General features: G+C 36.9%; 1 protein-coding gene across 6 annotated transcripts; it reads left to right on the top strand.

Moving 5' to 3' along the window:
- The first annotated feature begins 497 nt into the window (after positions 1-497).
- CCP110 (centriolar coiled-coil protein 110) lies at positions 498-26831 on the top strand. Of its 6 annotated transcripts, none has more exons than XM_025416383.3 (17): positions 498-725; positions 1089-1224; positions 2548-2693; positions 4964-5119; positions 9090-9218; positions 12034-13684; positions 16198-16325; positions 16785-16962; positions 17508-17647; positions 17887-18003; positions 18630-18731; positions 18914-19030; positions 20532-20605; positions 21142-21204; positions 22057-22116; positions 22609-22694; positions 24929-26831. In XM_025416383.3, the coding sequence occupies exons 4-17, from the start codon at positions 4979-4981 to the stop codon at positions 24979-24981; spliced, it is 3039 nt and encodes a 1012-aa protein (XP_025272168.1). In that variant the 5' UTR covers positions 498-725; positions 1089-1224; positions 2548-2693; positions 4964-4978; the 3' UTR covers positions 24982-26831. The 6 variants fall into 6 exon arrangements, with proteins under 6 accessions (XP_025272168.1, XP_025272170.1, XP_025272163.1 ...); XM_025416385.3 differs by lacking the exon at positions 22609-22694 and adding an exon at positions 23043-23149 and having other exon boundaries at positions 16195-16325; XM_025416378.3 differs by having other exon boundaries at positions 499-725; positions 16195-16325.
- Positions 26832-27747: the final 916 nt, after the last annotated feature.

Raw genomic sequence — 27747 nt, 5'->3', positions numbered from 1 at the left:
AGAGTTGATATCTAGGATTCAGAAATTTTTTATTTACGGAGAAAAAATTTGGTGAACGTTGTTCTGTTTTCCAACGACCACAAGGAAAGAGGTTATCTTTCTTTTTTCTTTTTTTTTTTTTCTTTTTTGGAAAGAGGTTATCTCTTGACCGATAAATAAAAAGTAGCAATTTCAAGAAACACTTAAGGGGGCTGGGCTTCAGAGCTGAGGAGCGCTCACATTGTAAGATGCTATAATTTTAAAGGCGCTAGTTTTCACCAATAAAAAATAAATTAAAAAAAAAACAAAGGCAGATGCTCACCAATAAAAAATAAATTTATAAAAAATAAAAAGGCACTAGTTTGCAGTCAAGACTACGTTTCCCAGCGTGCATCGCGCTTTCAGCAAGTATCACGCCAGGACGCAAGTGCCCGGGCCAGGGAGCGTGCCCGGGCGTGCAATGCGCTTCGGGAATTGTAGTTTTTTGGAGGCTCAACGTTTCCAACGGCTCCGGAAGCAGCCACCGGAAGTGCCGCCCGAAGAGGTGGAGCCCGGGCGGGTGGCGGCGGCGGTGGCGGTTGCCAGGATCCCGCGTTGCCGCCGGAGACCCGTAATATGGCGGGGAGGAGGAGGAGAAGGAGGCGGCGGACGGAGCTGTGTTCTGTCAGTACCAACTGAGCTGTTTGCTTCCTGACAAGGCCCGTGGCGAGGGGAAAAGAAAACCTGACCGGGCCGTGGGAGATCAGGTGTGTGCGTAAGAAGGGGGCTAGGTAGGTCCTTGTGGGTCCTCGTTGCGAGGCCACCGGGGGTGGCGGAGTTGGCGCCCTGAGAGCCGAGGGTTCCCTGCCCCCCACCCTCGCACCCGAACGCAGGGGCTGGGCTCCTGGCCTTCGAGCCCAGAGAAAGGCGCCGGCGGGTGTGAGGAGACAGGTGCGCGGGGACCAGCGACACTCGGCGCCGAGGTGATGCTCGGATGCTGGGATGGAGGAGCTGGGGGAGGTGGGCGTGGGGCGCTGGGGTCAGGGCCGAGGGGCCCTGGCAAATAACCTCGGGACAGAGCTGGGGAATCACCTCCTGTGATAAAACTGGACCATTTTTCTCCTCCCAAGTTGCTGGCGAGGGAGACGTCGTCAGGGTGTGCACTGGCCGTTCGGAGAGCCGGTTACCAGAGCCAGAGGCCTTAGGATAAGGTGGTGTTTATTCTGCCCTCGCGACTCTGGGGGAGTAAGTTTGAGGCCTAATAAGGTAAATTCTCTTGGTTGCTCCTGATGCTGCTAGGTGATGCCCACCCCACTTCATCTGGTTGTGACCCCAATTCCCAACGCCCCCCCCCTCCCCCCCCCCCGGTTCAGGCGAGTGGAAGGCGCCCAGAGATTGATTCGCCGAGGAGGGGGTCTGAAACAATGAAATGAGGAAGGTGTCCCTCTTTCCATCTTTTAAAGTTACATTTAAATCCTACCATGAACGAAGCACTGTCGTTGCCCTCCAGGAATTCATAAAAAAATCGTGATCCTCGTCGTCCTTTTAATAATAGCCATCTCCGTTTATTGATGTTTTCTCTGCTTGTCCTGCGTTATGCTAATTGCTATGCAGGCGTTAGTTCATTGAATTCTTGAGACAGATAATTCTGATTATCCCGGCATTACAGATGCAGAAATTGAGGCATAGGGATGGCAAGTAAATTGCCAAGAATGTAGATGGCCGAATAAGGAATCTTCCCCTTTATTGTGCATGGAAAAAGGTTATGTCTTTGGGAACACTGAAGGGGGTAAGTGGCCAGCTAGGATTTGAAATGAAGGCAAGGTCTGTTATGTGTTAGTTTTACCATTACCTTTTGTGACATTTCTAGTAACACACTGGTGAGGAGCGGGTAGCAGAAGCATGAATCAATGGGGTTTGCAAAGAGGCTCGTTTGGAGAAGGGTCATGGTATAAATGGAGACGACAAAGCATGTCTGAACTTGATGCAGCTGACAAATGATTAATTCAGGTGGACCAGTAATGCCTGATGTTAAAGTATGGGTCAGTAGATTTGTGGTTGGAGTGGCATTGTAGTCAAGGCTCCGTTCAAAAATAACTCTGCTGACAAGTAATTGTGCTGTGAGAAACGAAGTGCCCTCTTGCTTAATCATATAGGATATGACGTTCTTTTTTTTTTTTTTTTTTAAGAGAGGAAGGTTGAGAGAGACACAGACAAAGGAGGGGGGAAAGGCAGAGGCAGAGGGAGAGAGAGAATCCCAAGCAGGCTCCATGCCCAGTGCAGAGCCCAGAGAGGTGCTGGATCTCAGGACCCTGAAATCATGACCTCAGCCAAAACAAGAGTCCAATGCTTAACCAACTGAGCCACTTAGGTGCCCAATGATGCTCATTTTTTTAAATGATTGTCTTTGCAATTTTAGAGGTACCAGGTTCTTCAGACAATAGGGTCATCCATGAAACTACCATTCTTTAAATTCCATTCTTCCTTGCTAGCTTCTTTCCTATATAGTCCACGCTCTTTTTTTCACCCTGGTTTACATTACTGTTTGAGCTAATTTCCCTAATTCATTTATTCAATACTTTTATCAAGTGCGTACTGTGTGCTGATCCTGTTCTGTGTAATGGGGATTCAGTGGTGAGCAAGACTGGAAAGGTACCTGTGCTTATGGAGCTTACATTTTGGTGGAGGAAGACAGACAGAACCCACAGAAATAAACAAGATAATTTCAGATAGTGGTAAGTGTCATGAAAATTGGGAAGCAGGGTAATGTGATGTGATAGAGACTGTAGGGTTAATGTAGAAGGGATTATCAGGGATGGCCTGAGGAGGGGGACATCCAAGTTGAGACTGAAGGATAGAAAAATTCAGTCATGCCCTACAATCATTTGGTAATTCCCATAATCAACCATACTAGCACTTGTATTTGGGTGTTTAATGTACTATCATTTGCCGTAGTTATGCTGTGAATTATTTTATTGTACATCGGCAATATTCATGACATACGGGTGCTTTTGAAGAGATGTGAATTTAACTTCCCAATGCAATGAGGCATATGTATATGATGTTGAAAGAAAAATAAACTTGCCCTAAGAATAATTTATTTATTCCTTATGTTTGAAATAGACCTTTAAAATTGAATCAATCTTTGTTCGTGTTTCCATAGAAAGTATATTGCTATTTATGTTCCTATAATGCTGGGTGCAGGAGTTGTGTTAAAAAATATTCTTGAGAAAAAAAAAAAATATTCTTGAGTATTTTAGTAGAAATGGGATCATTTGAATTTCTCATATATTGTAGCTTCTGCATGTTTTGGTTGTTAAGCTAGCATAATGGGTTGAAATCCAGACTGAAAAATGAGGCCTTGCTATGGTTGTCATGCAGGAAGGTGTGTGTTGTTTTACTTTTGCTTATTTTATGAATATGTTTGCAAAACAGTCTCATTTACACTCTAGAGATCCATTTCTTTGAAATTAAACTCACACTTTGCATAAATCAAATATGGAAATAATTAGAATCAATGGGATGTAGGAAGAAGTTTTGTTGATACGAGGATTACCTTTTGGTCAATATTAGCAATATATCTTATTTTTTTATAATCAAATCATAATAAGCTTTTTCTTCATTTCTAATTGTGCTATAATTTGTCCCTAACCCTTTAGTGTATTGAATTTCTAAGTGCCATGAGGCTTAAGACAGTATCATACTCCCATCTTATTTCATCTGTGCGTATCCCACATCGTCGGTTGAATTTTCCTGCCCCTTTCTTTGTTAATTGTTTTAAACTGAACACTTAAGGGAACATTATTGTACTAGTTTTTCTGTTTTCACAATTCATAACCTTGGCTGTTAAAGAGTCTAATGATGTCTCTCTTTTTATTTCCCCTTGCTTGTTTAAAGGAAACAATGCCAAACATAGTGCTATGGAAACAGGCAATCAAATATTTAACACTAGCTAAATGAACGAACATCCTGCCTAATCTTTCCTGATTATCTTGAATTTTCACAGCCACCATCACTATTTTCCAGAAATTGTAGAATTACTGGGCTGGTTATTTTAAGTGGTTTCGTGGTGGCTCCAGTTTTCGACAATGAAATAGAATTTATACAAGAGGCAGTAGATATTCTATTTTACACTTCTGAATGATTTGGCTGGTGTCCATGGAGTCAAAATATACTTTCAAGATGTGAAAGTAATAGATTTTGAACTCCACGATAACAAAAGAATTTTTAAAAGTAAATACCCTCTTTTATGTAAATAGCCTTTTTGTCTTTTTTTTTTTTTGGCTATAAATGTATTTCTACCTTTGTATGATTTAGTTTTCCTTGTGTAGATTAGTCCTACTAAGGAAAATACAGTATTCTGTTTTATAAGTTAGCAAGTGATACAGGACTTTTTTTCCTATAAGAATTTTTCACTGATGAGTTCTTAGTACTTTTCTAACAAATCATATTTATGTATTTATTTTATTTAAAACAAATCATATTTAAAACTTGATTTATGGGATCCCTGGGTGGCGCAGCGGTTTGGCGCCTGCCTTTGGCCCAGGGCGCGATCCTGGAGACCCGGGATCGAATCCCACGTCAGGCTCCCGGTGCATGGAGCCTGCTTCTCTCTCTGCCTGTGTCTCTGCCTCTCTCTCTCTCTCTGAGTGTGACTATCGTAAATAAATAAATTAAAAAAAAAAAATGTTTTAAAAAAAAAATAAATAAATAAAACTTGATTTATATACATATGTTCACTTGATCTTAGCCAAAAGGCCGAGAAGCGATGTATATACGTATGTTCGGAAACATTTAATATATGAAGCAAGTCTTAACTGGGTAGGATCTTGAGGTACTTACCTATACTTAAGAATTAGCTGCACATCAGTTAAAAAAAAATTCTGGGAAGGCCAATTATAAGAATTGTGAATTCTAAAAATATATTCGTGCTTGATAAAATTTGCCAAACAATTGAGGTCTGTTTTTTTCAGCACATTAAAAATGACATTTTTCTCTCTTACAGTGTAATTGTGGGAAGATGGAGGAGTATGAGAAGTTCTGTGAGAACAGTCTTGCCAGAATCCAAGATGCATCACTATCCACAGAGAGCTTTCTACCTGTCCAGTCTGAAAGCATCTCACTTATTCGCTTCCATGGAGTGGCTGTGCTTTCTCCCCTGGTAAACATTCTTTGATTTTTAAATAATTTTTTTTTTCTGCAGTGAATCCCTAAGGTAGTTACAGAAAAACAAAAGAAAGGCTTATAAACATTGAAAAAAAGCCTCATTCATTATTAAAAAAATAGAAATGAGTTAGCATTTTTAAAATCTGCTTGATTGGCAAAGATCCAATAAGACCTAGTGTTCTTTATATTGTGAGGGAAAGGTGCTTACACTGCATTTTTGCTGAAAGAAGCACTTGACTTTATTTTTTGGAGACCATTTTGGTAGTGTTTATCAAAATTTAAAAGTATGTATAACTTTTGAATTAGCAGTTCCATTTTTGGGAATATCTTAGACTTCTACTCCTCTGTGTGCCAGAAGTATGTACAAGTTATAGAGTGGCATTGTTTAAAATAGCAAAAGATTAACAAACAGCTTAGATGTCCATCAGTAGTGGACTAGTTTAACGAACTGTGATCCATTTTATAGAATCTCATTCATGACATTAAAACGAATACAATAGACTTAAATGTGCAGGCATGGAAAGATCTCCACAGTCTATTGTAAATCACTGCACACATCGTGCTCTTAGGAGCAGGGTAGAATAGTGGTTAAAAGCCTGATTCTAGAGCCTTCTGGTCTTGGCTTAAATCATTATTCTGCTGCTTACCTGCTGCGTGAACTCGCAGGCCCATTTTTTTAAATTTGTTAAGTGAGGATAAAAGTTGTTTCTACTGAGGCACCTGGGTGGCTCAGTGGTTGAGCGTTTGCCTTCTGTTCAGGTCATGATCCTTGGGTCCTGGGATCAAGTCCCGCACACAGCTCCCTGTGGGGTGTCTGCTTCTCTCTCTGCCTCTCTCTCTGTGTCTCTCATGAATAAATAAATAAGATCTTAAAAAAAAAATGTATCTACTTCACAGTGTTGTTTTGAGGTATAAGTGATCTGATACATGTAAAATGCTTAGAACATAGGAAGTGCTCATATATATGTGTTAACTATTTGAGTTTTTATAAAGGAATATTCTTTCTCTGAGGAAGGATAAAGGAATACAGTTTAAGAAGGAAAACACACTTTTCATTATAAACTCTTTCATACTGATTGTATGTTTTTAAAATGTGTATGACTATTTCAAATCAGAAAATTCATATAATTGAAAGAAATGGGGTTAACATTTTTTTGTATAACAGCAATTAAAAAATCAATATTTCCTGCTACCTTTTTTTCCCCAAAGATTTTATTTATTTATTCATGAGAGACAGAGAGAGAGAGGACCAGAGACACAGGCAGAGGGAGAAGCAGGCTCCATACAGGGAGCCTGATGTGGGACTCAATTCCAGGTGTCCAGGATCACGCCTTTGGCCAAAGGCGGCGCTAAACTACTGAGCTATCAAGGCGTCCCCCTGCTACCTTTTTGAAATGAAATCTTCAAACATACAGAAAAATAGAAAGAGTAATACAATGGCCACCCATATATGTATCATCTAGGTTCAACAGTTTTTAACATTTTTGTCATCTTTATCATGTTTGTGATTTTATATATATGTATATGTGTGTATATACGTACATTTTTTGTTTTATTGCTGAGCCATTTGAAAATTGCAGATACCTATTACTTTTTCCTTAAACATTTTGGTATATATTCTAAAAATAAAGATATTCTCCTACATAAAATCCCAATACCATTATCACACCTTAAGAAAATTAATAATAATTTTAATAGCATCTAATATTCTGTTCATATTTAGATTTCTCCATTTATGCTCAAAATATCATAACCTTTTTTTTTTTCTAATCTAGGTCCAGTCAGAGTTCACAAATAGCATTAGCTTGTTATGTTTATTAAAATCTATTTTGATTTAGAACAGTTCCTCTACCTCTTAGAAAAAAAATTGTTTTTTAATTTTATTTTTAAGTCATCTCTACACTCAACATGGGGCTTGAACTTACAACCCCGAGATCAAGGGTCTCATACTCTACTGACTCAGCCAGCCAGGTTTCCCCCAATTCTTTTTTTTAATGATAGTGAATTTGTAAAGAGACAAGTCCAGTTATCTTATAGGATGCCTTACTTTGGATTTGTCTGATTGTTTCTTCATGAAATTTTATGTGTCCTCTAGTTCCTGTAGTTCCTATAAATTGGAAATGAAGTCTAAAATTTTTATTAGAAAAAAAATTAAAAAAATAAAAGTTTTATTAGAAAAAAAATAAAAGTTTGATTAGAGTCAGGTTAAACATTTTTGGCAAGAACTCTTTGGAGCTGATGCCCTATGCTCCGTGTTAAGTTAAATCAGAAGTTACATAATTCTAGTTGTTTCCCTATTAGTGATGTTTAGTTTTACTTGCTTTTATAAGTGCTGACTGCCAGATAACTTTTGAAAATATACATTTCCCCCCTTTGTGATTAGCAAGTAAACTGTGGAATGATTCTTTGATACCATGCAGATAAAAATTTTAAAACATTTTTACCAGCTACTTGGTAACATTGCTTGATTAGTTTAAAGTGAACCAAAATATCTGAGCTTTGTTGTTTAGGGTCTGTGACTCCATCAGTTACTTATTTATAAGCAAAATCTGATGCTTATAGACCTTTGTCCGTGATTTTATGTTGTATGTGACAGATGAATAGTATAATTCTGGAATAATTTTTTATGACATGTTTTCTTTTTTTTTTTTTTAAGATTTTATTTATTTATTCATGAGAGACACAGAGAGAGAGGCAGAGACATAGGCAGAGGGAGAAGCAGGCTCCATGCAGGGAGCCCGATGTGGGACTCGATCCCAGAATGCTGGGATCACAACCTGAGCCGAAGGCAGACGCCCAACTGCTGAGCCACCCAGGCGTCCCTATGACATGTTTTCCATTTATATTGGTCTAAGATAAGACTTGACTTCTTTTTTTTTTTTTTTTTAATTTTTATTTATTTATGATAGTCACACAGATTGAGAGAGAGAGAGAGAGAGAGAGAGAGAGAGAGGCAGAGACACAGGCAGAGGGAGAAGCAGGCTCCATGCACCGGGAGCCCGATGTGGGATTCGATCCCGGGTCTCCAGGATCACGCCCTGGGCCAAAGGCAGGCGCTAAACCGCTGTGCCACCCAGGGATCCCAAGACTTGACTTCTTAATGCAGTGACTAAACCTCTTAGAACTTAATAATTAAGATTTAAATTCACAGGTGCCTGGTAGCTCAGTGGTTGAGCGTCTGCCTTTGACTCAGGTCATATTCTGGGGTCCTGGGATCGAGTTCTGCATCAGGCTCCCTGCAGGGAGCCTGCTTCTCCCTCTGTCTATCTCCCTGCCTCTCTCTCTGCGTCTCTCATGAATAGATAAATAAAATCTTAAAAAAGAAAATTAAATTCACTAAAAAGATGTAATGCTTAGAAATTCCAGTTGTTGAAGTAAATTATATTTTTACTGGAAGGTACAGTGAATTGGGATCTAACATATTCTCATTTTGTAGGCAAAGAAAACATTATCTGTTTCTTTCATCATTAAGCCTTTAGACATTTTCTTGACGTAGCAAAGAGATAAAATGTATGCTGATTGGAACATTAGAAATTGAAGAATCTGACCCTGTGGAGTAAGATACTGCCAATGATAAGCTCAGCAGTGGCCAAAACAGTTTATCTCTCATTTTAGAGCATTTGATGAGTGAACAGGTTTTTTTTTTTTTTTTTTTTTCTTCTTTAACTTTTTATTCATTTGGGAATAATTTACATACAGTAGAATGCACAGATCTTAAGTTCTAAAGTTCCCTGAGTTTTGATATATGGCATACACTTGTGAAACTCACACCCAAATGGAACATTTTCATACCCACAAAAAGATCTCCCCTGCCCCATCCCACTCATTCCCCCTAACCACTGTTCAGATTTCTTTTCCTATAGCTTTACCTGTTGCATGTTTTAATCATTCTGATTCAAAGATTCCTGATTTTAAGGCATTTTTTAATTTATGAGAAATAATTACATATTTCTGATGTTTTGCAGCTTAACATTGAGAAAAGAAAGGAAATGCAACAAGAGAAGCAGAAAGCACTTGATGTAGAAACAAGAAAGCATGTTAATAGGAAGAAAGCTTTATTGACTCGGGTCCAGGAGATTCTTGAAAATGTTCAGGTGTGTAATGTAGATGTTTTAAAATTATAGTTAAGAAATCATGAGGTAAGCAGTAGTGATACTTTTTCAGAAATATGTTTGTGCTTACTAGTTAGTTACCAATATATTTTACTGTTATGTTTGAGAATCTTAGTGGTTTGTGATATTCCATTTCAGTTACTCCAAAGAACATTCACTTGCTTGTTAGTGATGCCCAGTACTTGAATCAGAGGGTACATAGACAATGGAGCCCTTCCCTGAATATAATTGCTTATTGTCTGTGTCTTATGACTCTAAAAACACGGAATTCTCAGTGACAAAATAATAGAATTGGCCATTGTAGTTTACCTCTGAACTAATCAGACTATTGAGTCAATGACCTTATTCTCATTCTCTGCTAAAGTAAATAACTACCCCCCATTTTTTGTGTGTGTGTGTGAAAATTCTCTTCTTAGGTACACAAGTGCAATTTAGATTATGTAAGTAGAATTGTCCAGATGCATCTTAGATCTAAATTGAAACCATTTAAACAATACATTCACGCCTTTTGCAATTATTTTTATTTAGCTGAATTTAAATTTGTATAAAGGGGCACCAGGATTGAGCATCTGCCTTTGGTTCAGGTCATGATCACAGGACGCTGGGATTGGGTCCTCGCTTCGGGTTCCTGACTTAGTGGGGAGCCTGCTTCTCCCTCTCCCTCTGCCTGCCAATCTGCCTGCTTGTGTTTTCTCTCTCTCCCCCTCATTCTTTGTCAAATAAATAAATAAAATCTTTAAAAAAAAAAAGAATAAATTTCTATAAACAGTTTGTTTTAGGGTGTGGATCATTTCATACTAAAGAAAAAACGAATTATGTTGAACAAATGATTTCTGCTCTATGTAGCTCTGTTTTGCTGGCTACATCTTAACTTTTTTTTTTTTTCCTTAGGGTTTGTTTTATAGTTTATATAATTCATACTAGATGATACACGTACAACAAACCTTAGGCTGTTTCCCACTAATTGCTACCTTCATTTTTCTGTGGGTAGTAGATTTTAATTTGCAGATTGTAATGACTATATTAAGTTTAAAAAATACAGTGCAGCACAATAAGGGTAGACTTTGGATTTACTAGATGTTTCCTATTATTGAAACAAAATGGCATATAATTATTGGTCCAGTGAAGGAATATATCAAATGTACTAGTAATGAGATTGTTGAGTCTTAAAACTCCCAACATTTAATAGAGCATGTACAGTGTTAAACTAGAGAGTAATGAATTAATTATATGCAGATATAGAGAAATTTTAAATCAAACAGATTTCTTCAGTCTCTGTAAAACCTATCATTCTGTGATATATTTTTATTCTTAAATTCTCTAAACAAAAACTCCTTTTAGTACTATACCAAAAACATAGCTGCTGTATATACAAATGTGAACTTTGAGATATTTTAAGGAAACAATTTATTTTATGTAAGCCTGTAAACATATTCATGGACATGGTGAATATGTTTCCCTTTTGTTTTATTTTGGTCTTGAGGTTGTGACTAAGTATACTTTGTTGTGCTGTTTATTGCATAGTACCTAGAAACCATTATATGTCTTGGGATTTGTAAGGTAAAACAGGAGTGCCATATGGTCTAGGGAAAAATAACACATACACAACAACCTAAAAATCTTTTTTAATATTCAGGATTCTGGAGTCTGTATTGATATGATAATATGATAATTTCCGTCAGTGTTATTTATTTATTTATTTTTATATCCCGTCAGTTTAATATATCCTGTGTAATCTTTAAAAACCATCCTAGTTCACTTTATTCTTTTGCAAGGTCAAATTATTTAGATAGAAGATGTAATTTTATTTTTTCTGTTGGATTTCAGTTCTCAATTTATAAATTTTTACTTATTTTCTTGTTCTAAAACTCTAACAGGTTGCTGTTTAAAATGATCATCAGTTAATCAAATTGAAATTTGCCTTGATGAGTTGGATTTTAAGTTGAAAATTTTCTTATTTCTTAGTAACTTAAGCTACATGGCTGAGCTATCATTTACTATAAATTTGCCTTATCATAGAAGGATTTTAGTTAAAATCTGGAGTAAGCATATGGGAGGCAAGAGTCTGATTACTGAATTATTTTTATATCCTGGGTAAGTTAGTCTTTGTTAAAGAAAGAGTCATTTGAGAAATTTAATTATGTGCTATTTATATCATATATCAGTATCCTTAGTTGATAGCTTTCATAGGAGAACAGTGGTGACATTAATAACATATAATACAGAAGAAAGTTAAAGAAAACCCTTAGATTCCAAGATTAAATTGTGCATGGATATGTGAATATATATGTGTGTGTATACCCATGCACATACGGACAGATTTTTTTTAAAGGTTTTATTTATTCATGAGAGATACACAGAGAGAAGCAGAGACATAGGCAGAGAGAGAAGCAGGCTCCATGTAAGAAGCCCGATGTGGGACTCGATCCCGGGTCTCCAGGATCACGCCCTGAGCCAAAGGCAGGTGCCAAACTGCTGAGCCACTCAGGCGTCCCCATATGTACAAATTTGCATCAGATTAGATCATTTCCTTTCTTGCTTATACTCTTTTAATAAATAGGCTGGGATGTTTGTATTTTTTTAAATTATTTTATTTAAAAATTTTATCAGTAGCCATTTTTAATAGTAATTTGAGCTCTGTGATATAGGATACAATAGAGAAGGATTATCTTAGTTTTTGTGTTCTCAAATGTTAGAATATTTGAATTTTCTATTTCAATTTTATTTTAGAAAACAATGAAATCAAAGGCTTTTCTCTGCAGTAAGAAAATACTAATTTTAAAATTTCCTTTTCCAGGTTAGAAAAGCACCTAAAGCCAGTGATTTTGATCCGTGGGAGACTGAAACAGTTTACTCTGATTCAGAAGTCAGAAACTTGAATGTCCCTGCTACATTTCCAAATATCTTGCCAAGCCCTACTGAGCACTCTACTTTAGGAAAGTTTGAAAAGATAACTGGAATTTTGCCATTGAATAATGAGGACCAATTTAAATCTAATGGGGTAGACTTAACTAGGGACTCAGAATTTAATTCTTTGAAGCACTGTGATAGTTCAGATATTATTAGCTCTGTGGAAAATGAAACTTCTGTAAAGACCCCCTCCACAACCCCTCAGGAGACTCTCACACCCAATGGTCTCTTCCCAACCAATGAAGAACAGGACCCATCACTTTCGGAAGAAGTTACTCCGGATCCCTACATAATGAGTCTTCAGAACTTGATGAAAAAGTCAAAGGAATATATAGAAAGAGAACAATCGAGACGTAGTCTGAGAAGTAGTGTGAAAAGAAGTGTTTATGAGAGTCATTCAGATAAAGAAAACGAGGCTGTTAAAGGGACTGACTCTGGGAGGGAGAAGGTGCAGCTGGCTGGCAGACACTGTGCTTCTCTGGTTCCTGACAAACCAAGCCTTAATAAATCAAATGTTCTCCTCCAAGGTGCTTCTACTCAAGCAAGCGGTGTGAATATGTCCGTTTTAGGTAGCTTTTCTAAAGTGGACATACCTGTACGAACTGGCCATTGCACTGTTTTAGACCTCGATTCTGATTTTAAAGTCATTCCCACTTTTGTTCCCGAAAATCATGTTATCAAAAGTCTTACTGGTTCGTATGCCAAATTACCTAGTCCAGAGCCAAGCCTGAGTCCTAAAATGCATCGAAGGCATTCTAGGCCATCATCAGCATGTCATATACTTATAAATAACCCAGTAAATGCCTGTGAATTAAGTCCTAAAGGAAAAGAACAGACGGTAGACTTAGTTGTTCAAGCTACTGATGAAGAAACAAATATACCTGAAAGTGTGCCAAAGTTACCAGCTGATTTAGCTGGAGTTTGTTCAAGCAAGGTCTGTGTCACCAAAAATACATCTGAAGCCATACAGGAAGTGGTTTTAGGTAAATCAAATCAGGTATGCCAGTCTTCAGGAAGTCAGTTAGAAAAGAAGGTTATCCATGGACTTGCTATCGTGGAAGGTCAGTTAACATCTGATGGGAGAGGACCACTCAAAATGGACAGTACATGTACTGCAATGCCAAGGTTGCCTGAGCCATATGCCACCAGTCAGTGTATAGTGACTCAAAACTTTGGAACTATGAGTGGACTCAAGTCAGCCAATGTGTTAGAGAAAAACACCTGTAATTTACAAATGGAACTGAATAAGTCTTATGATGTAAAAAACCCATCTCCTTTACTCATGCAAAACCAGAATACCAGACAGCAGATGGACACCCCTACAGTGTCCTGTGGAAATGAACCATTTTTGGATAACAGTTTTGAGAAAGTTAAACGGAGACTTGATTTAGATATTGATAGTTTGCAAAAAGAAAACTGCCCTTATGTCTTAACAACTGGAGTAGCTGAACAGGAAAGGCAATATTTGCCAGAAAAAAGATACCCTAAGGGATCTGTCTACATCAACAAGAATAAAATGTTAGAAAGTAGTTCCAAAGGTAAGGAAACTTTGAAGTGTTTGATACCTGCCAAGCAGATGGCACATTTATTGAATACTTTTTTTTTTTAATTTGAGAGAGAGAGCTGGAACATGAGTGAGGAGAGGAGCAGAGGGAGAAACAGACTCCAGGCTGAGCAGTGAGCTAGATGTGGGGTTCAATCCCAGGACCCTGTGATGACGACCTGAGTTGCTTAACTGACTAAGCCACCATGGGCCTCTAGGCATCATTTTTTCACCCACCTTTATTGAATACTTTTAATTCACATTTTGAAAAACAATAATAATGGTCTCATCTGATCATCAGGGTTTTTCATTTCATTTCTCTTATCAGAGGACCTATAATTAGCTATAGTTTATTGCCATTTGAAAGCCTTTCTTAAAGCTTTCTCATTTAAAATATGAATCACAGTTCACTTTGTATCAGAGAATATTGTTAATGACTGGAGGAAAGAGTTCTTATATGAAATATCATAGTTTTAATGTAGTGTATTGCTATGATGTCTTCCTTTTGGAATGTGGTTTCTAATATTCTCATCAGTCTGTTTTATTTATTTTTAAAGATTTTATTTATTTATTCATGAGAGACATAGAGAAAGAGAGAGAGGCAGAGACACAGGCAGAGGGAGAAGCAGGCTCCATGCAGGGAGCCCGATGTGGGACTCGATCGTGGTACTCCAGGATCACGCCCTGAGCTGAAGGCAGGCGTTTAACCGCTGAGCCACCCAGGCAGGCGTCCCTATTGTTTCATATATAATGAGATCTTCACGTAGTTGGTCCTTCAGTGAACACTTGAACAGCAAATTATTAGAAAAAAAAATCACAAATTTGGCTCTGTGAGTAATGTTTAAGGAATGACATGTTTATTGGTAAAAATTATTTCAAATTTCTTTCACATCTAGTGTTATATTAGCAGCAGCTTGCGAAAACATATCTTCATTGCTCCTTACTTTGTTGTCGTGGTTCATAATTCTTCATTACTGATGTGGAAGAATGAGTCCAGTAAATGAAGTTCTTGGACATAAACATTTCAGCTCTAATGTGATATAAATCTTCCTGAAAAAAAACTTCACATTCTGTAAAATTGCACACTAAAAATAACAGAGTTTATAGGAAAGATAGGGTTGGGACAGACTATTTAAAACCTGTGTATCTTATAAGTGCTCTAATGAAAACATCAGTGGATGGCTACCCTGGGAGCCAGTGTGGATAATGCAGACAGCCAATGCACCCCAGTGGGAGGTGCTCTCTGTGAACACCAGAGGTCCACAGAGCTAACTACCCAGGGGGCAGTTAGTAGGAGCTTGCCTACTAAAGCTGACAGAGCTTTAGTAGTAGGAGCATGGCCATTGCATGTGAGGTGAGGCCAGCTTGCTGTCAAAGGAGGCCCTGGACGGTGCTCACTTAAAAAAAATTTTTTTTTTTTTTTTTAAGATTTTATTTATTTATTCATGAGAGAGACACAAAGAGAGAGAGGCAGAGACATAGGCAGAGGGAGAAGCAGGCTCCATGCAGGGAGCCCGATGTGGGACTTGATCCTGGAACACCAGGATCACACCCTGGGCTGAAGGCAGGCGCTCAACCGCTGAGCTACCAGGTGTCCCTCACTTAAGAAATTCTTAAGATAGAGCTAAATGGCCTATCGCTGTTGGTTGAGCTGAAGAGATTTGTCCTTTTTTTTGCTGAAAGTTGCAATTCTATTCCTGTTTTCCCAGTTTTCCCTTTTGCCTGTGAAAAATTGCACATGAACAAATGCAAACTGTAGCTGAATAAAATATATTTAGGAATAAATTGTGGGAATAGTATAGCATATAGATAATATAATATGCTTTAATGGAAGTCATTGACTGTATATTTGGAACGAATGATTCTTTGAATTCAGTTGAATTGTGATGGGTCCATGAATTATGATGGATCCAAGTCCTACATCTGTGTAATACTTGGTATTTCAACATCTCAGAGTGTCTTACCACTTTCTTTAATAAGTTGCATAATCATAATGATTTAATTTTTTAGTTAGTAATTTAAATATCTGAAGTTTTAATATCCAGTGCTTTTTGGAACCAGAAGCTAAGGAGCTTTACACTATCAAAGGAACATTTATTTAAAAAAATCAAAACTAAATAAAACTACAAGCTAAAATACCAGAAATCCTGGAGAAGGACCAGAGTCAGAAGAATAAATAGAGGTGAGATGCAGACGAGAATCACATCTTGAAGTTTATTTGAGTAAGGAGAATCTTGACTAAACAGATAGTCGTGGCTCCATTGGTTCAGATTGTGGTGGGATCTGTTGAGTGAATGGATATGGTGGTGAGGTGCAGGCTTTTATTTGATAGCATGAGATGAGGTTTGTGCCAGAAGAGAATGTGGTTCAGATTGGGGGACCTCGTGTACCTTGATTGTGTTATGTTGGATCCAGGAATGTTCTTTGATTGGAAGCATAATTTATATTGACTGTGTATAGATATTAGTAAATATTCTAAATTTGAGGGGCCATGTTTCTTTTCAGAAGGCGAGGAGATATTAAAAAGCAAGATGTTAGCTTTTGAAGAAATGCGGAAGAGGCTAGAAGAACAGCACGCCCAGCAGTTATCACTACTCATAGCTGAGCAGGAAAGGGAACAGGAAAGATTGCAGAAGGTGAGTTAAAACGTAGGGATATGGGGCTGGTAAGTGGAATTTTGCCGGGGATAGTGTGAATTTTGATCACGTATAGGATACTATGACTTCTTCGTCTGTATCTTAATCTAAGGGGGTGATTGATTTTGATACATGGATATTGCCAAAATGTAAGGTTTAATATATAGCTCCTTATCTAAAGATAAATGCATAATTTATCAAAAGGATACTTTATTGAATCCTTGACTCAAAACATTTACTCTTTTTCAAAGATATTTTATATATTGATACTGAAATATGCATTCTGCAAGAGTGTATTGTAAGAGGAATAATACTTGTTTTAAGATTTCATTGGAGGTAGGAAAACTTGAAATTAATCATTTGCTGATAATCATTACTTTTAGCTAAGCCTAGAATAATGGTATTTTGGGATATAATTAAAAGATGTAGCACGTTATATAATACACTGTTAATTTATAGGAAATAGAAGAACAGGAGAAAATGTTAAAGGAGAAGAAGGTGATTGCTGCTGAAGCCTCTGAATCAGGCATTAACAATGCAGTGGACTTAGAATGGAGAAAAATAAGCGACTCTGGTTTGCTGGAAACAATGTTGTCTCAAGTGGACTCACTCCATACTTCAAATTCAAATAGTTCTGGTAAATACTTAAAAAACTCTCTTCTGTTTGAAAAAAATTATCCTATAGTAAGATATTTCACTTGGTACACTTTAAAGCTGTTGCTCTATTCTTCAAGTAATTCTATTTGCCAGCTCCCTAGTAACTAGTGAAAAATTAAATGATAGCAGATCAAAGACTGGTGAGCAGGTGTTCATGAGACAAACCACTTTAGCAAAGAAAATATCAGGAAACTTGACTCAGAGCCCAGTCTTTGTTTATTCATGCAGCAGGGGATATGCTTCAGCTGAAAACGGTTTGCTGCCTCCCCGGTGATCTTGAATTACATCTAATTCTTCAGACCCGGCAAGAGCTTATCTTCACATCTTCAATTATCCTGAGAAGCTGTTTGTATTGAAAAGATCCATCTAGTGCATAAGCTTAAAGTCCATAAATATTTTAAGTTTGCACATGGACTAGTTTCAGAGGCAGTTGTTATTCTTAGAGAGTCTTAAGTGTTTATTTGGATGTCCTGCATATTCTCATTATGTGATGTCGAGTATAATACTGTGCATATATTTCTTTAGGTTTCACAAATTCTGCCCTGCAGCATAGCTTTGCTTCTGCAAATGAAGCACCCTTCTACCTCTGGGGATCATCAACTAGTGGCTTGAACAAACTCTCAGTAACAAGGCCTTTTGGACGGGCCAAACCTAAATGGTCTCAGGTGGGCAAACTTAATGATATTTGCGTGTCTGTCTATCTAGCTACAGTTTTTAAAGAGGTACATTATCTGAGGTTGTACACATGAGGACAGATGTTTGTGCCCAAATCAAATAGCTTAGCTCTTAGCGGAAATGAACCGACACAGGGCATACACACATAGAGGAATTTAGTTCACTGTAATAGATTAAGGAGTATAAAGCTCAGATTCTTGAATTATTGTGTCTGTCTGCTTTCTTCAAGGTTTTCAGTCCAGAAGTACAAACAAAATTTAACAAGATAACCGCAGTGGCAAAAGGATTTCTTACTCGTAGACTTATGCAGACAGATAAGCTGAAACAACTTCGCCAAACTGTAAAAGTAAGGAGCTGGTTCATTGTTCCTATGTCACTTTTGGCTCAGTTTCTCAGTTTAATGACGGCTTGTCATAAACTAGAGTTGACATATTAGTTCAGAACTTTGGTGGATCAAACTTTTCTTAGTCATTGCAATGTAGGCAATTATAGAAATCTGATGAATCGGGGATCCCTGGGTGGCTCAGTGGTTTAGCGCCTGCCTTCGGTCCAGGGCATGATCCTGGAGTCCCGGGATCGAGTCCTACGTCAGGCTCCCTGCATGGAGCCTGCTTCTCCCTCTGCCTGTATCTCTGCCTCTCTCCCTCTCTCCCTCCCTCTCTCTCTCTCTCTCTCTCTCTCTCTCACACACACACACACACACACACTCCGTGTCTTTCATGAATAAATAAATAAAATCTTAAAAAAAAAGAAATCTGATGAATCTCATTCAGATGATTTTTTGAAGTATGTAAATGAAGCAATTTGTGTATTTGTCTCTCTTCAAAGTGAGTGCTGCTTGACTTCTGATAAGTAATGGTTTTATATGTTCTTAGTAATTTTAATTGGCTGAGAAAAAAAATCAAAAGGAAATTCCAGTGATCATGAATCTTTCTAGAAAAGTGGTTTTTGAAGGAAGTTTTCTTCTTCCAGGACACTATGGAATTCATAAGGAGTTTTCAGTCAGAAGCGCCATTAAAGAGAGGAGTTGTTTCAGCACAAGATGCTTCTCTTCAGGAAAGAGTGTTAGCTCAGGTAAATGCACATATCCTAAAGGCTTTTAAGAAATGGAAATTTATATTTTTCCCTCCATTTAACCACTGAAAATAGGTTTTAATTAAAACTTTTAAAAACTTTAAGTGAGAGTGCATGTGATATTACTGAACTCTAACCTCATCTTTTTAAGTGGATACAATATTTTCTTCTTTTGAACCTAGTTGCGAGCTGCCCTGTATGGTATTCATGACATATTCTTTGTAATGGATGCAGCTGAAAGAATGTCTATTCTCCATCATGACCGAGAAGTTCGCAAAGAAAAAATGCTCAGGCAAATGGTATGTTATCTGATTTTTTTAATGAGTGAATGAAAAACTATTTTTTTTTACACTCCTAAAACTTCGGGTACTTCTGATATCAGATGTATGAGTTTTTCCCCCACACAGCCCACTGTCTCCCACACCAATGGGGTGTTCTACAATTCAATTCAGTTCTGAGTCCAATACTACAAGCTAAGAAGGCAGTTAAGACTTCCCCTATCCAAAGTCTTAGGTTGTCACTTGTATTTCCGATTGACCGGCTATAAAACAGGATTCTCACAACCCTGTCTTTGGGTTTGATAATTTTCTAGAATGGCTCACAGTAGTTAGGGCATTTACTGGTTTATTATATAATAACATAATTAAGGATATAGATGAACCCTTAGATGAAGAGACACATAGGGTAAGGACTGGAAGGGTCCTGAGGGCAGGAGCTTCTGTCCCAGTGGGGTTGGAGTATGCCATCTTTGTGGCACATGGATGTGTTCACTAATCTGGAAGCTCTCTGAATCCTATACTTTAGGTATTTTTATGGAGGATTTATTATTATTATTATTATTATTATTATTATTTTTTGGAGGATTTATTATGTAGGCATGATCATTGATTAATCTCTAACCCCTCTCTTGTCTCTGGAAGATAAGGGGGTGAGGCTGAAAGTTCCAAGCTTCTACTTATGCTTGGTCTTTCTGATGAATAGTCTGCACCTGGAAGCCCCCCAAAAGTTGTCTCATTAGAATAAAAGATGCTTCTATCACCCAGAAAATTCCAAGGGGACTTGGGAGCTCTGTGTCGGGAACTGAGGTCAAAGACCAAATATTAGAGCAAAAGATGCTTCTAGCATCACTATCTCAGATTACAAGAGTTTTAGGAGCTCTGTGTTAGGAAGTGGGGACAAAGATCAAATATTAGCAGGAATCAGAGGCAGAGACCAATATATTTATTTATTCTTATTTTCACAATCAGTTTCTTTTGGGTTTGGGGTAATTGATACCAAATCTCATTCTCTATTTTTGACCTTGGAACCCTTCCTACAATTCTTAAGCATAGGCAGTTCCTAGGATTACCAGCAATAGTTAACTCTGAAGACAGATTTAAAGGAATTAGGTATTGTTTGTGATTGGATTTTGGAGTTGAAGCTTTGAATGTTGTTTGGATGATTTACAAAAAAACTATCATTGGCTCCTGATTTAATTTCCTTGAAACTATGATGGAGATTTTGCCTTTTCTGGAAACCAGAGTTATTTGAAATATACTAGGGTGTTGGAAGGTTGGAAGTGTGTGGTTTGAATCAGTGGTCTTAATGTTGACAAAAGAAAAACAAGCTAAATTTATATTATTTCATTGGGAAAAAATTTTTTAATGATTTAAGAAATTGGACTGCTGTAGTTCTATAGAAAGACTAAGTTAAAGTTCCAACTGTTAGTAAGAGAAGCTTTTCTGTGCAGTTTAAGATCATCCTATATTATTTTAGTGGTATTACTGGTACCACTGAAACTTTTTGTTTGGTATTTTCAAGGACAAAATGAAAAGTCCACGAGTGGCCCTGTCAGCTGCAACACAGAAGTCTCTTGATAGGAAGAAGTACATGAAGTAAGTTTTCTTTGTTTCATGTTACAGTAATTCAATTATTATCAAACCAATTGATTTTAGTTATCTGTTGGTCTATTTGTGTATTCAAATTAGAAAAAAAGTTCACTTTTCTACAGCTAAGTTGATAGAAATCCCCTTTTTTATATAAAGTTTTATTATTCAGGTGATAAAATCTGATTTCATCCTTAGGTAAATGTATCAACTACTAAATTGTACAGTTTCAACTTGTGTAATCGATAGCCACTCAGCCTTAAAAATAATCTTTATATTCAGTATTAATTTTATATATTTTGAATATATTCTTTTTCTAATATTTGAAAGACTTCATGGGAGGGAAACCTAATACAAAGAACATTATAGTAACTATCTTAATAAGCTGCTTCTTTCTGGAAAGTCATCTTTAGTGCACCTAGTACAGTTGAGTAGTACAGCAACTGAGAAATGATTTATTTCTGTCATCCTGAACACATCTGTAAGCATTTTCTTTCCCTTTCTAAATACATTGTTTGTGTGTTCTTATTTTTATGTTGTGTTAGAGCTGCTGAAATGGGAATGCCAAATAAGAAATTTCTGGTTAAACAAAATCCTTCTGAAACAAGGTGAGAAAAATCACTTTGTCTCTGTGAAGTTACTTATTTATTAAGAAAATAGAAAACTTTATAAATCCCAACCTTACTTTCTGTTTAGTTCTAACTTTATATCAATAGAACACTCCCTGCTGACTACAGGATTGAAGAGGGGCCAAGATCCATATTAACACTGGGTCATGTAACCTGGTTATATGTCAGACCAGATGTTTCAGGAGCTTTCTTAGGATATGCCATCTCAGATAGAAATTTCAGCCCCCTTTGTTCTGAGTTCAGATCACAGTCCAGGACTTACTTTGGATGCTTATTTAAAAACCTCAGGGACCCCTGGGTGGCTCAGCGGGTTAAGTGTCTGCCTTTGGCTCAGGTCATGATTCTAGGGTCCTGAGATTGAGCCCTGAGTCGGGTTCCCTGCTCAGAGAGCAGTCTGCTTCTCCATCTGCATACCACCCCCACTCATGCTCTCTAATAAAGTCTTAAAAAAAACCTCACAAAACCCAAAAACCTTAGAAAGCTAGCTTAATATTTCTGACCTGTTCTCTACAAGAATTACGTTACTTAGATGTTTGAAAGGAAAATTTGGTTTTTGTAAAATATATAAATTACCTAAAAACACAAGAACTAAACATTTATGTTGGACATCCTGATAAAAACCTAAGATTTGGTCTCTCCGTGAGTAAAATATAAGTACCATATTAATAGGTGTCAGTCAGTTTGATTTTCCGTGTGGTATTATATTGGCCTATTTACATAGATACCCCCCCCCCACTGTTAAGCATCTTTCGTCTATTAAAAGAAAATGGGGAGAAAACTGAAATTATGTCATTCTCTTCTTAATTAATTTTTTACTTACTTTGTCAACAGAGTCCTTCAGCCAAACCAAGGACAGAATGCACCAGTTCATAGGCTACTTAGTAGACAAGGGTAAGAGTGCCACTCCTGGGTAAAAACATCCAAATCAAGATTAGCTTTGAGCAGGGAAAATAATTTAGTGCTCTTTACATAAAGGGGAATTCTTTTACAAATGTGATTTGTTCATAGCATTTTGAAGATCTTTTAAAGCTTTGTGTTCAAAGATAACCCTTTGGTGTACTGTTGTGTATTTTATCTTAATTATCATCTTATGTTGGCATGTTTTTACTTTTCATTTCATACCATTTTGCTCATTAAGTATTGTAAGCATCCATATAGTAAGTTCAGCATCACCAAAGTGATTCTCCAACAAAGTATAAACCTTGGTTCTAGTCTCCTGCTGAAGCAAAGTGTAGCTTCTTTGCTGTGTGCATGTGTGAGAGTTATGTCCTTTTCAAGCTTATTTATACTTTGAGCTGTTGATGCAGTATGGTTGCTTTCTTTGAATGTTGAACATTTAGACCTTAATGCAAGTGACTTATTAATTTTTTTATATTCAATTAGAACCCCTAAGACATCAGTGAAGGGGGTTGTGCAAAATAGACAGAAGTCTTCACAGAGCAGAGTGCCTAACAGAGCGCCTGTTTCAGGTGTGTAGCAAATGAGTTCCTGAAACCCATTTAATAGAAGGACATGCACGAGCTGCCCCATGATGCAGGCCACACAGATGTAATATCTTGTCTTTCCTTGCCACCATAATTTGGGCATATTCACAGTCATTCCTGCTAGTGATCATTTGTATTAGTTTTTTGTGGCAGTCAGGAGATCATAGTAAAACTGTGGTTCTGATCTTGATGTCTGTAATGATCCTGTGGAAACACTATACACTTTTTTAATCTCAAAAATCTGTAGAATTATACATGCTTAATTCAGAAAGCCTTTTTATGAATAAGTAAAGTATAATAATCTGATGCCTACATCTATGCGTGTCTGTTCAGCTTTGGGGAAGTGTATCACCCAGGAATATTTGTATCTGCACATAAAGTGATGAAAAATTTCTCCCTCTGGCCACAAGATCACATGTGAATATGCCAGGTGGGAGGGGGTAAGTTTTGTTTTTGTTATTTTATGGATTTTAAATTGTTTATGGTGGCAAGAAGACAAATTCAATATTAAGCTAATGCAAAGCCGTTAATGTTTTACTATTTTGTAGGTATTTTTGTTAAGACACTTTGATAAGCTCACCAAAAATTGTGATCCATTAAAAATATTTTCAAAATGCTTCGCTTTAACTATACTGCTTTCTAAACATTTAAAAGAAAATCTAAATCACTAGGCAATGATGATTAAATCTTTAATCAATTCTAATCTTCCCATTAACATACAATTAGGCATATTTTAGAGCTTTTATTACTAAGTGTTTTCCTCTAAATTAGGAGGGAATGAACAAAATTTTTTTGTGTTACTGCTATTTGTTCCCATATGTTCGAAGAGGGAATGAGATATACTGATAACTTTGAAATGATTGCTGACTTTTTGCATATATATATAGTGAATTTAATTCATAATGTTGCATATGTAGAATATAATATAAAAGGTCATCTTTTGGAAGTCACTGTGAGTGACAGTCAGTGGCGTTGTTTTAAAGGAGATTATGTTGAGGATCTATTTATTCCAGAGGTGATCAGTCAGCTGGTTTGAAAGATAACTAGAAGAACTCAGACCAAACACTAGATCTGTTGCTTGTGAAGTTATGTGAAGTTTTATGATCTTTTCAATTTTTTCCCATATTAGAGTTATATATTGTGATAAATCCTGGCCAGTTGGTGATTCATTGAGGAATTAGTATTGTTTTGTGTGATACTCTCCATTTGCCACAGTGATGACTATCCATGTTCTTGTCTCATGCATTTCATCTCCACTGTTTGTCCCTTGTGAATCTGTAAAAAAAAGAGCAAGTAAAACTCAATAGTATGAAGGATGAATAATAGGAGGCCTTTGCAGTTCAGTATCTAGAACTAGGTTTAATTGCATTGCAACATAATTCTAATACAAACGAACTTAACATGTATATTATATATCTAAACAAGTACAAATTTCCTATTTTTCTAAACATTTCTACATGAGTGCCGTATTTAGACAATTAAAAAAGACTAAAGATTCTATCATTTTACATAAATTGAAAATTTGGGATATGTGACTGATTAAAATTCTAACTCTGAATCTCAACATAGGGCCTCAGTAGTTGCAGTTGAAAAGACTATTCTTTCCTGCTCAGATTTTTAATGGCCTGGATTATGTTTCAAACAAACTTGAAATTTATGATTTATTTTGATCTGCAGGGAGAACGAACCCTTTATTAATAAGCAACTTATAGAAAGCTCATTTTTTGTTGTGATGATAGACTTTCATACTCTTAGACTGAAGTAGGATGCTAAGGGGTGGTTACATTTTGCTGCAAAGCACTTAAAGTTGTTTATAGTTCTTACAAACTAAATTGCAATCTCTGATGTCATGTTTTAAAACATATTTGCTCATTTGATGTCTTGTGTTTGACTCAGGAGTTTATAGTGAAATTCAGAAACCACTAATTAAAGCAAAGTAGGAGTAATGCAAAATGGTTGTTAAGTAAAGCAACAAATCAGGTGTAGCTGGGTTCTCAGAGCCCACTTCTGGCTGTTAGGCATGTGACTTACTCTCCCATGTCTCAATTTATTATCTTTAAAACAGTAGTAACAGTTTCTACCTCAGGATTATTTTATGTAAGGATTAGATATAATGTATGTCACTTAAGCTTAGTGCCTGGTATATAGTAAGCACTTGTTAAATGGTATTCTAGAAAAACTGACATAGAGAAATAATATTAGTTTTGCTCTATTTTTAGGAGTATATGCAGGAAAAATCCAAAGAAAGCGGCCAAATGTTGCGACAATTTAAGAAGACAACATTCGTTAGGATAAACAAGGGCCAGGGTGGGAGGCTTTGTGTACTATTTCCCTTGCCCAGGACTCTTTAGTTAATCCTGGACCGTTTACACAGGCAATGTGATATCAAAGGGCTGAGCAATTATCTGCAAACTTGATCACTCTGGCTAATTCCTTCCCTACCCCTCATTATCCTCGTAACATTAGGTTTGGGTGAAGACACTTTAGTAATCTTAGACCATCTCTTTGCTTAACCTGTACAAATGTAAGTTTGTTTTCTGTACCCAGATGTCTGCTGAGAATGTTTTTGGACATTTGGGTTTATTTCTATAAAATATTGAAAAGGTGTGATAAATTACAAATAAGTTTGGAAATATAAATTTCATTCACCTCTGCACACTGACCACTAAATTGAATCAACAAATTAAAGACTGTTCTATTTGGGGGAAAATTACTGCCAAAGGATGTTTTCCCCTGGTTTTGTAAAATTTAAACACTGATTAATCTCTCCATCTTCATATTCTTGGACTCACTTGCCTGCTGGCTGTGGTCTACTCAGAATTTACCACAGAAGTAGCTGGGGGCCACTCTTTTGGTTAACGGTATACATTCCTCTTAACCGCTAGTTGTCTTGTGCAGAAATATTATGTTTAATGTAGGTTACCCCAGTGCTCTTGGAAACACTTCTAAATCATAAAATCTTTCTTTGGAGGTTAAATTAGGGAGAGAGCACAATCTTCTTGAATGTCGTAGCACCTAAGAGTGAATCATTGCATCCAATTTCTGTAAAATAGAGTCACACTGCATGCACTTCTATTTTCTTGGTCTGCGTATTTTGTTCCTTCATAGTCTGTTTTTTCTAGTTTACTTGATTTAGGAGAGACTAAAGGGCTATATGACAATAAGTCTAGATTTTCCAGTGGGATAGTAATATTGTTGAGTTGAAATTCTGCATTAAGAGGCACTGATATTTAAGGTTTTCATTACTAACATATTCATTTAAAATATAAATCAAAAAAGGTTACCAATGGAACATGATTTTATGAAAGAGAATGTCACTGTTAATTTATCATGCCATTTCCAAAAAGGGCTTTGTGCTTTTCACATAAAATTGGGACTATGTACATTTACTCTTTCTAACTTGAATTTTAAAATGATACTGGTATTTTGAAAATGAAGACTATATATTCTTAATATCCTAGTAAGAAGGTGGAGATAAAGATGGTTTTCTCCAATTTTGTCCTATTTAAAATTTAGCTTTTACATCCAGCCGTAGACAAGACAATAATAATCTACTCCGGGTGTAAACTGGATTTTCTTTATTGAGATGTATCATTTATTGAATGAGTGAGCCAGGAAATCAGAAGATGGTATAAAAGGTCTGAGTTACCGATTTTTCATTTGTAGGCAAAGTATATCAAAATATCTTAATAGGATAAATTGTGCTTTATCATTCTGAAAACTCAGGTTACAGCTTACTCATATCATTGTGGGTCTTTCCAGTGAGAAAGATAGATGCTACAAATTTTGTGTGTACCAATGCAAATTAGCTGAAACAAATAGTACGTTTTGGAGAAAGCTTAAAACTAGCTTTAGATTAAGGTTGAGAAACAGGAGTGTTTTTTTTTTTTTCTTTTTAAGATAAAAGCGTGTGTGTTTTACACATATTTTAATGTTCACAGCTTTTTCTTATGAAAGTGCCATTGTTTTATGCTTTTAATGGATTTTTTATTTATATACATTATTTTTGTTATTTTTGAGTGGAATGTCCATTAACGTAAATTGTATTTATTTTTATACTTTAATTTTCATTAGTTTTGCTTCTAGGCAAAAGGCAAAATAAACTTTTCATCTTAAAAGAAATCTAGTTTGATCTTTATTTATCAACGAAAGGACCATTTGGGATAGATACTGAAAAGTCTCTGGCCAAAACAATACTATAATGATATTTTTTATAATTAAAAGTCTCATCGAAGGTATATCCCACTACTTAATGTGAAACCTGTACCAGTGCTTTGTCCAGCTTTTGACTTTGCATGCATGGGACTTTTCAGGAGGCCAAAAGTTCACTGAAACTGGAGCTCTCTGCTTATTAAAAGGGAGCTAGCAACCTGCTTGGGGCCATTTGCGCGGAGTGCGGAGTTTGAAGCTCACATCAAAGCTCCTAATTTTAATGAGCACAGCTTCAAGGTCTGGTTACTGCTTCGTCGTCCTAGGTGAGCCCTAGTGAATGCTCCTCGTTTTTACCTCTTACTGAGGAGAGACTGCACTGAATAATCTGCAAAAGGCAGGTCTGAAAGAGCCGTTCACTTTTCCTTGGCTGCCCTTCAACGGTTTCTCCTTGGACGTGCCTGGGAGGCCTCATTACTCATCTGAGCTGAAAACAAGGGCCCGTTCTGGAGATGGAGAGGTTTGTTGTCAGGTGTCCCCGGCCCGGGAACCACCAGAGACCCTCCCCACCTACGGGGAGTGAGAAGTCACAGTCCTACAAAACTACGCGAATGGAGGTGGAATGCTTGATCACCGAGGGCCCACAGCGAGCACACGTAGAGGTCATAAAAATAATTAAACAAGAATCACTATTGTACACCCGAAACTAATATTACTGTATGTTAATAGAATTCAAATGAGAATTCAAAAGAAACCCCAATCTTAAAAGCTAAGGGAGTCTTGCTGAATACAGCAAACGGAACTGGAATATGGTGCAGCGACTGAGTCACGTCCTGGATGAGGTTCTAAGGACACCTCCGAGGGCCGACCACCGTGTCTAGCCAAAATT

Source organism: Canis lupus, chromosome 6 (genome assembly GCF_003254725.2).
Source record: "Canis lupus dingo isolate Sandy chromosome 6, ASM325472v2, whole genome shotgun sequence".
Taxonomy (NCBI): Eukaryota; Metazoa; Chordata; class Mammalia; order Carnivora; family Canidae; genus Canis; species Canis lupus.
The sequence above is the reverse complement of the archived record's forward strand: the minus strand, read 5'-3'. Positions and strand labels throughout refer to the sequence as shown.

What these genes read in the sequence shown, in the direction of transcription:
- CCP110 (XM_025416380.3), top strand. Translation starts at nt 4,979, where the DNA reads ATGGAGGAGTATGAGAAGTTCTGTGAGAACAGTCTTGCCAGAATCCAA. An exon ending in TTCAAATTCAAATAGTTCTG is followed by an intron (nt 16,963 to 17,507) that starts GTAAATACTTAA and finishes ATATTTCTTTAG; the next exon opens with GTTTCACAAATTCTGCCCTG. An exon ending in AAAAAATGCTCAGGCAAATG is followed by an intron (nt 19,031 to 20,531) that starts GTATGTTATCTG and finishes GGTATTTTCAAG; the next exon opens with GACAAAATGAAAAGTCCACG.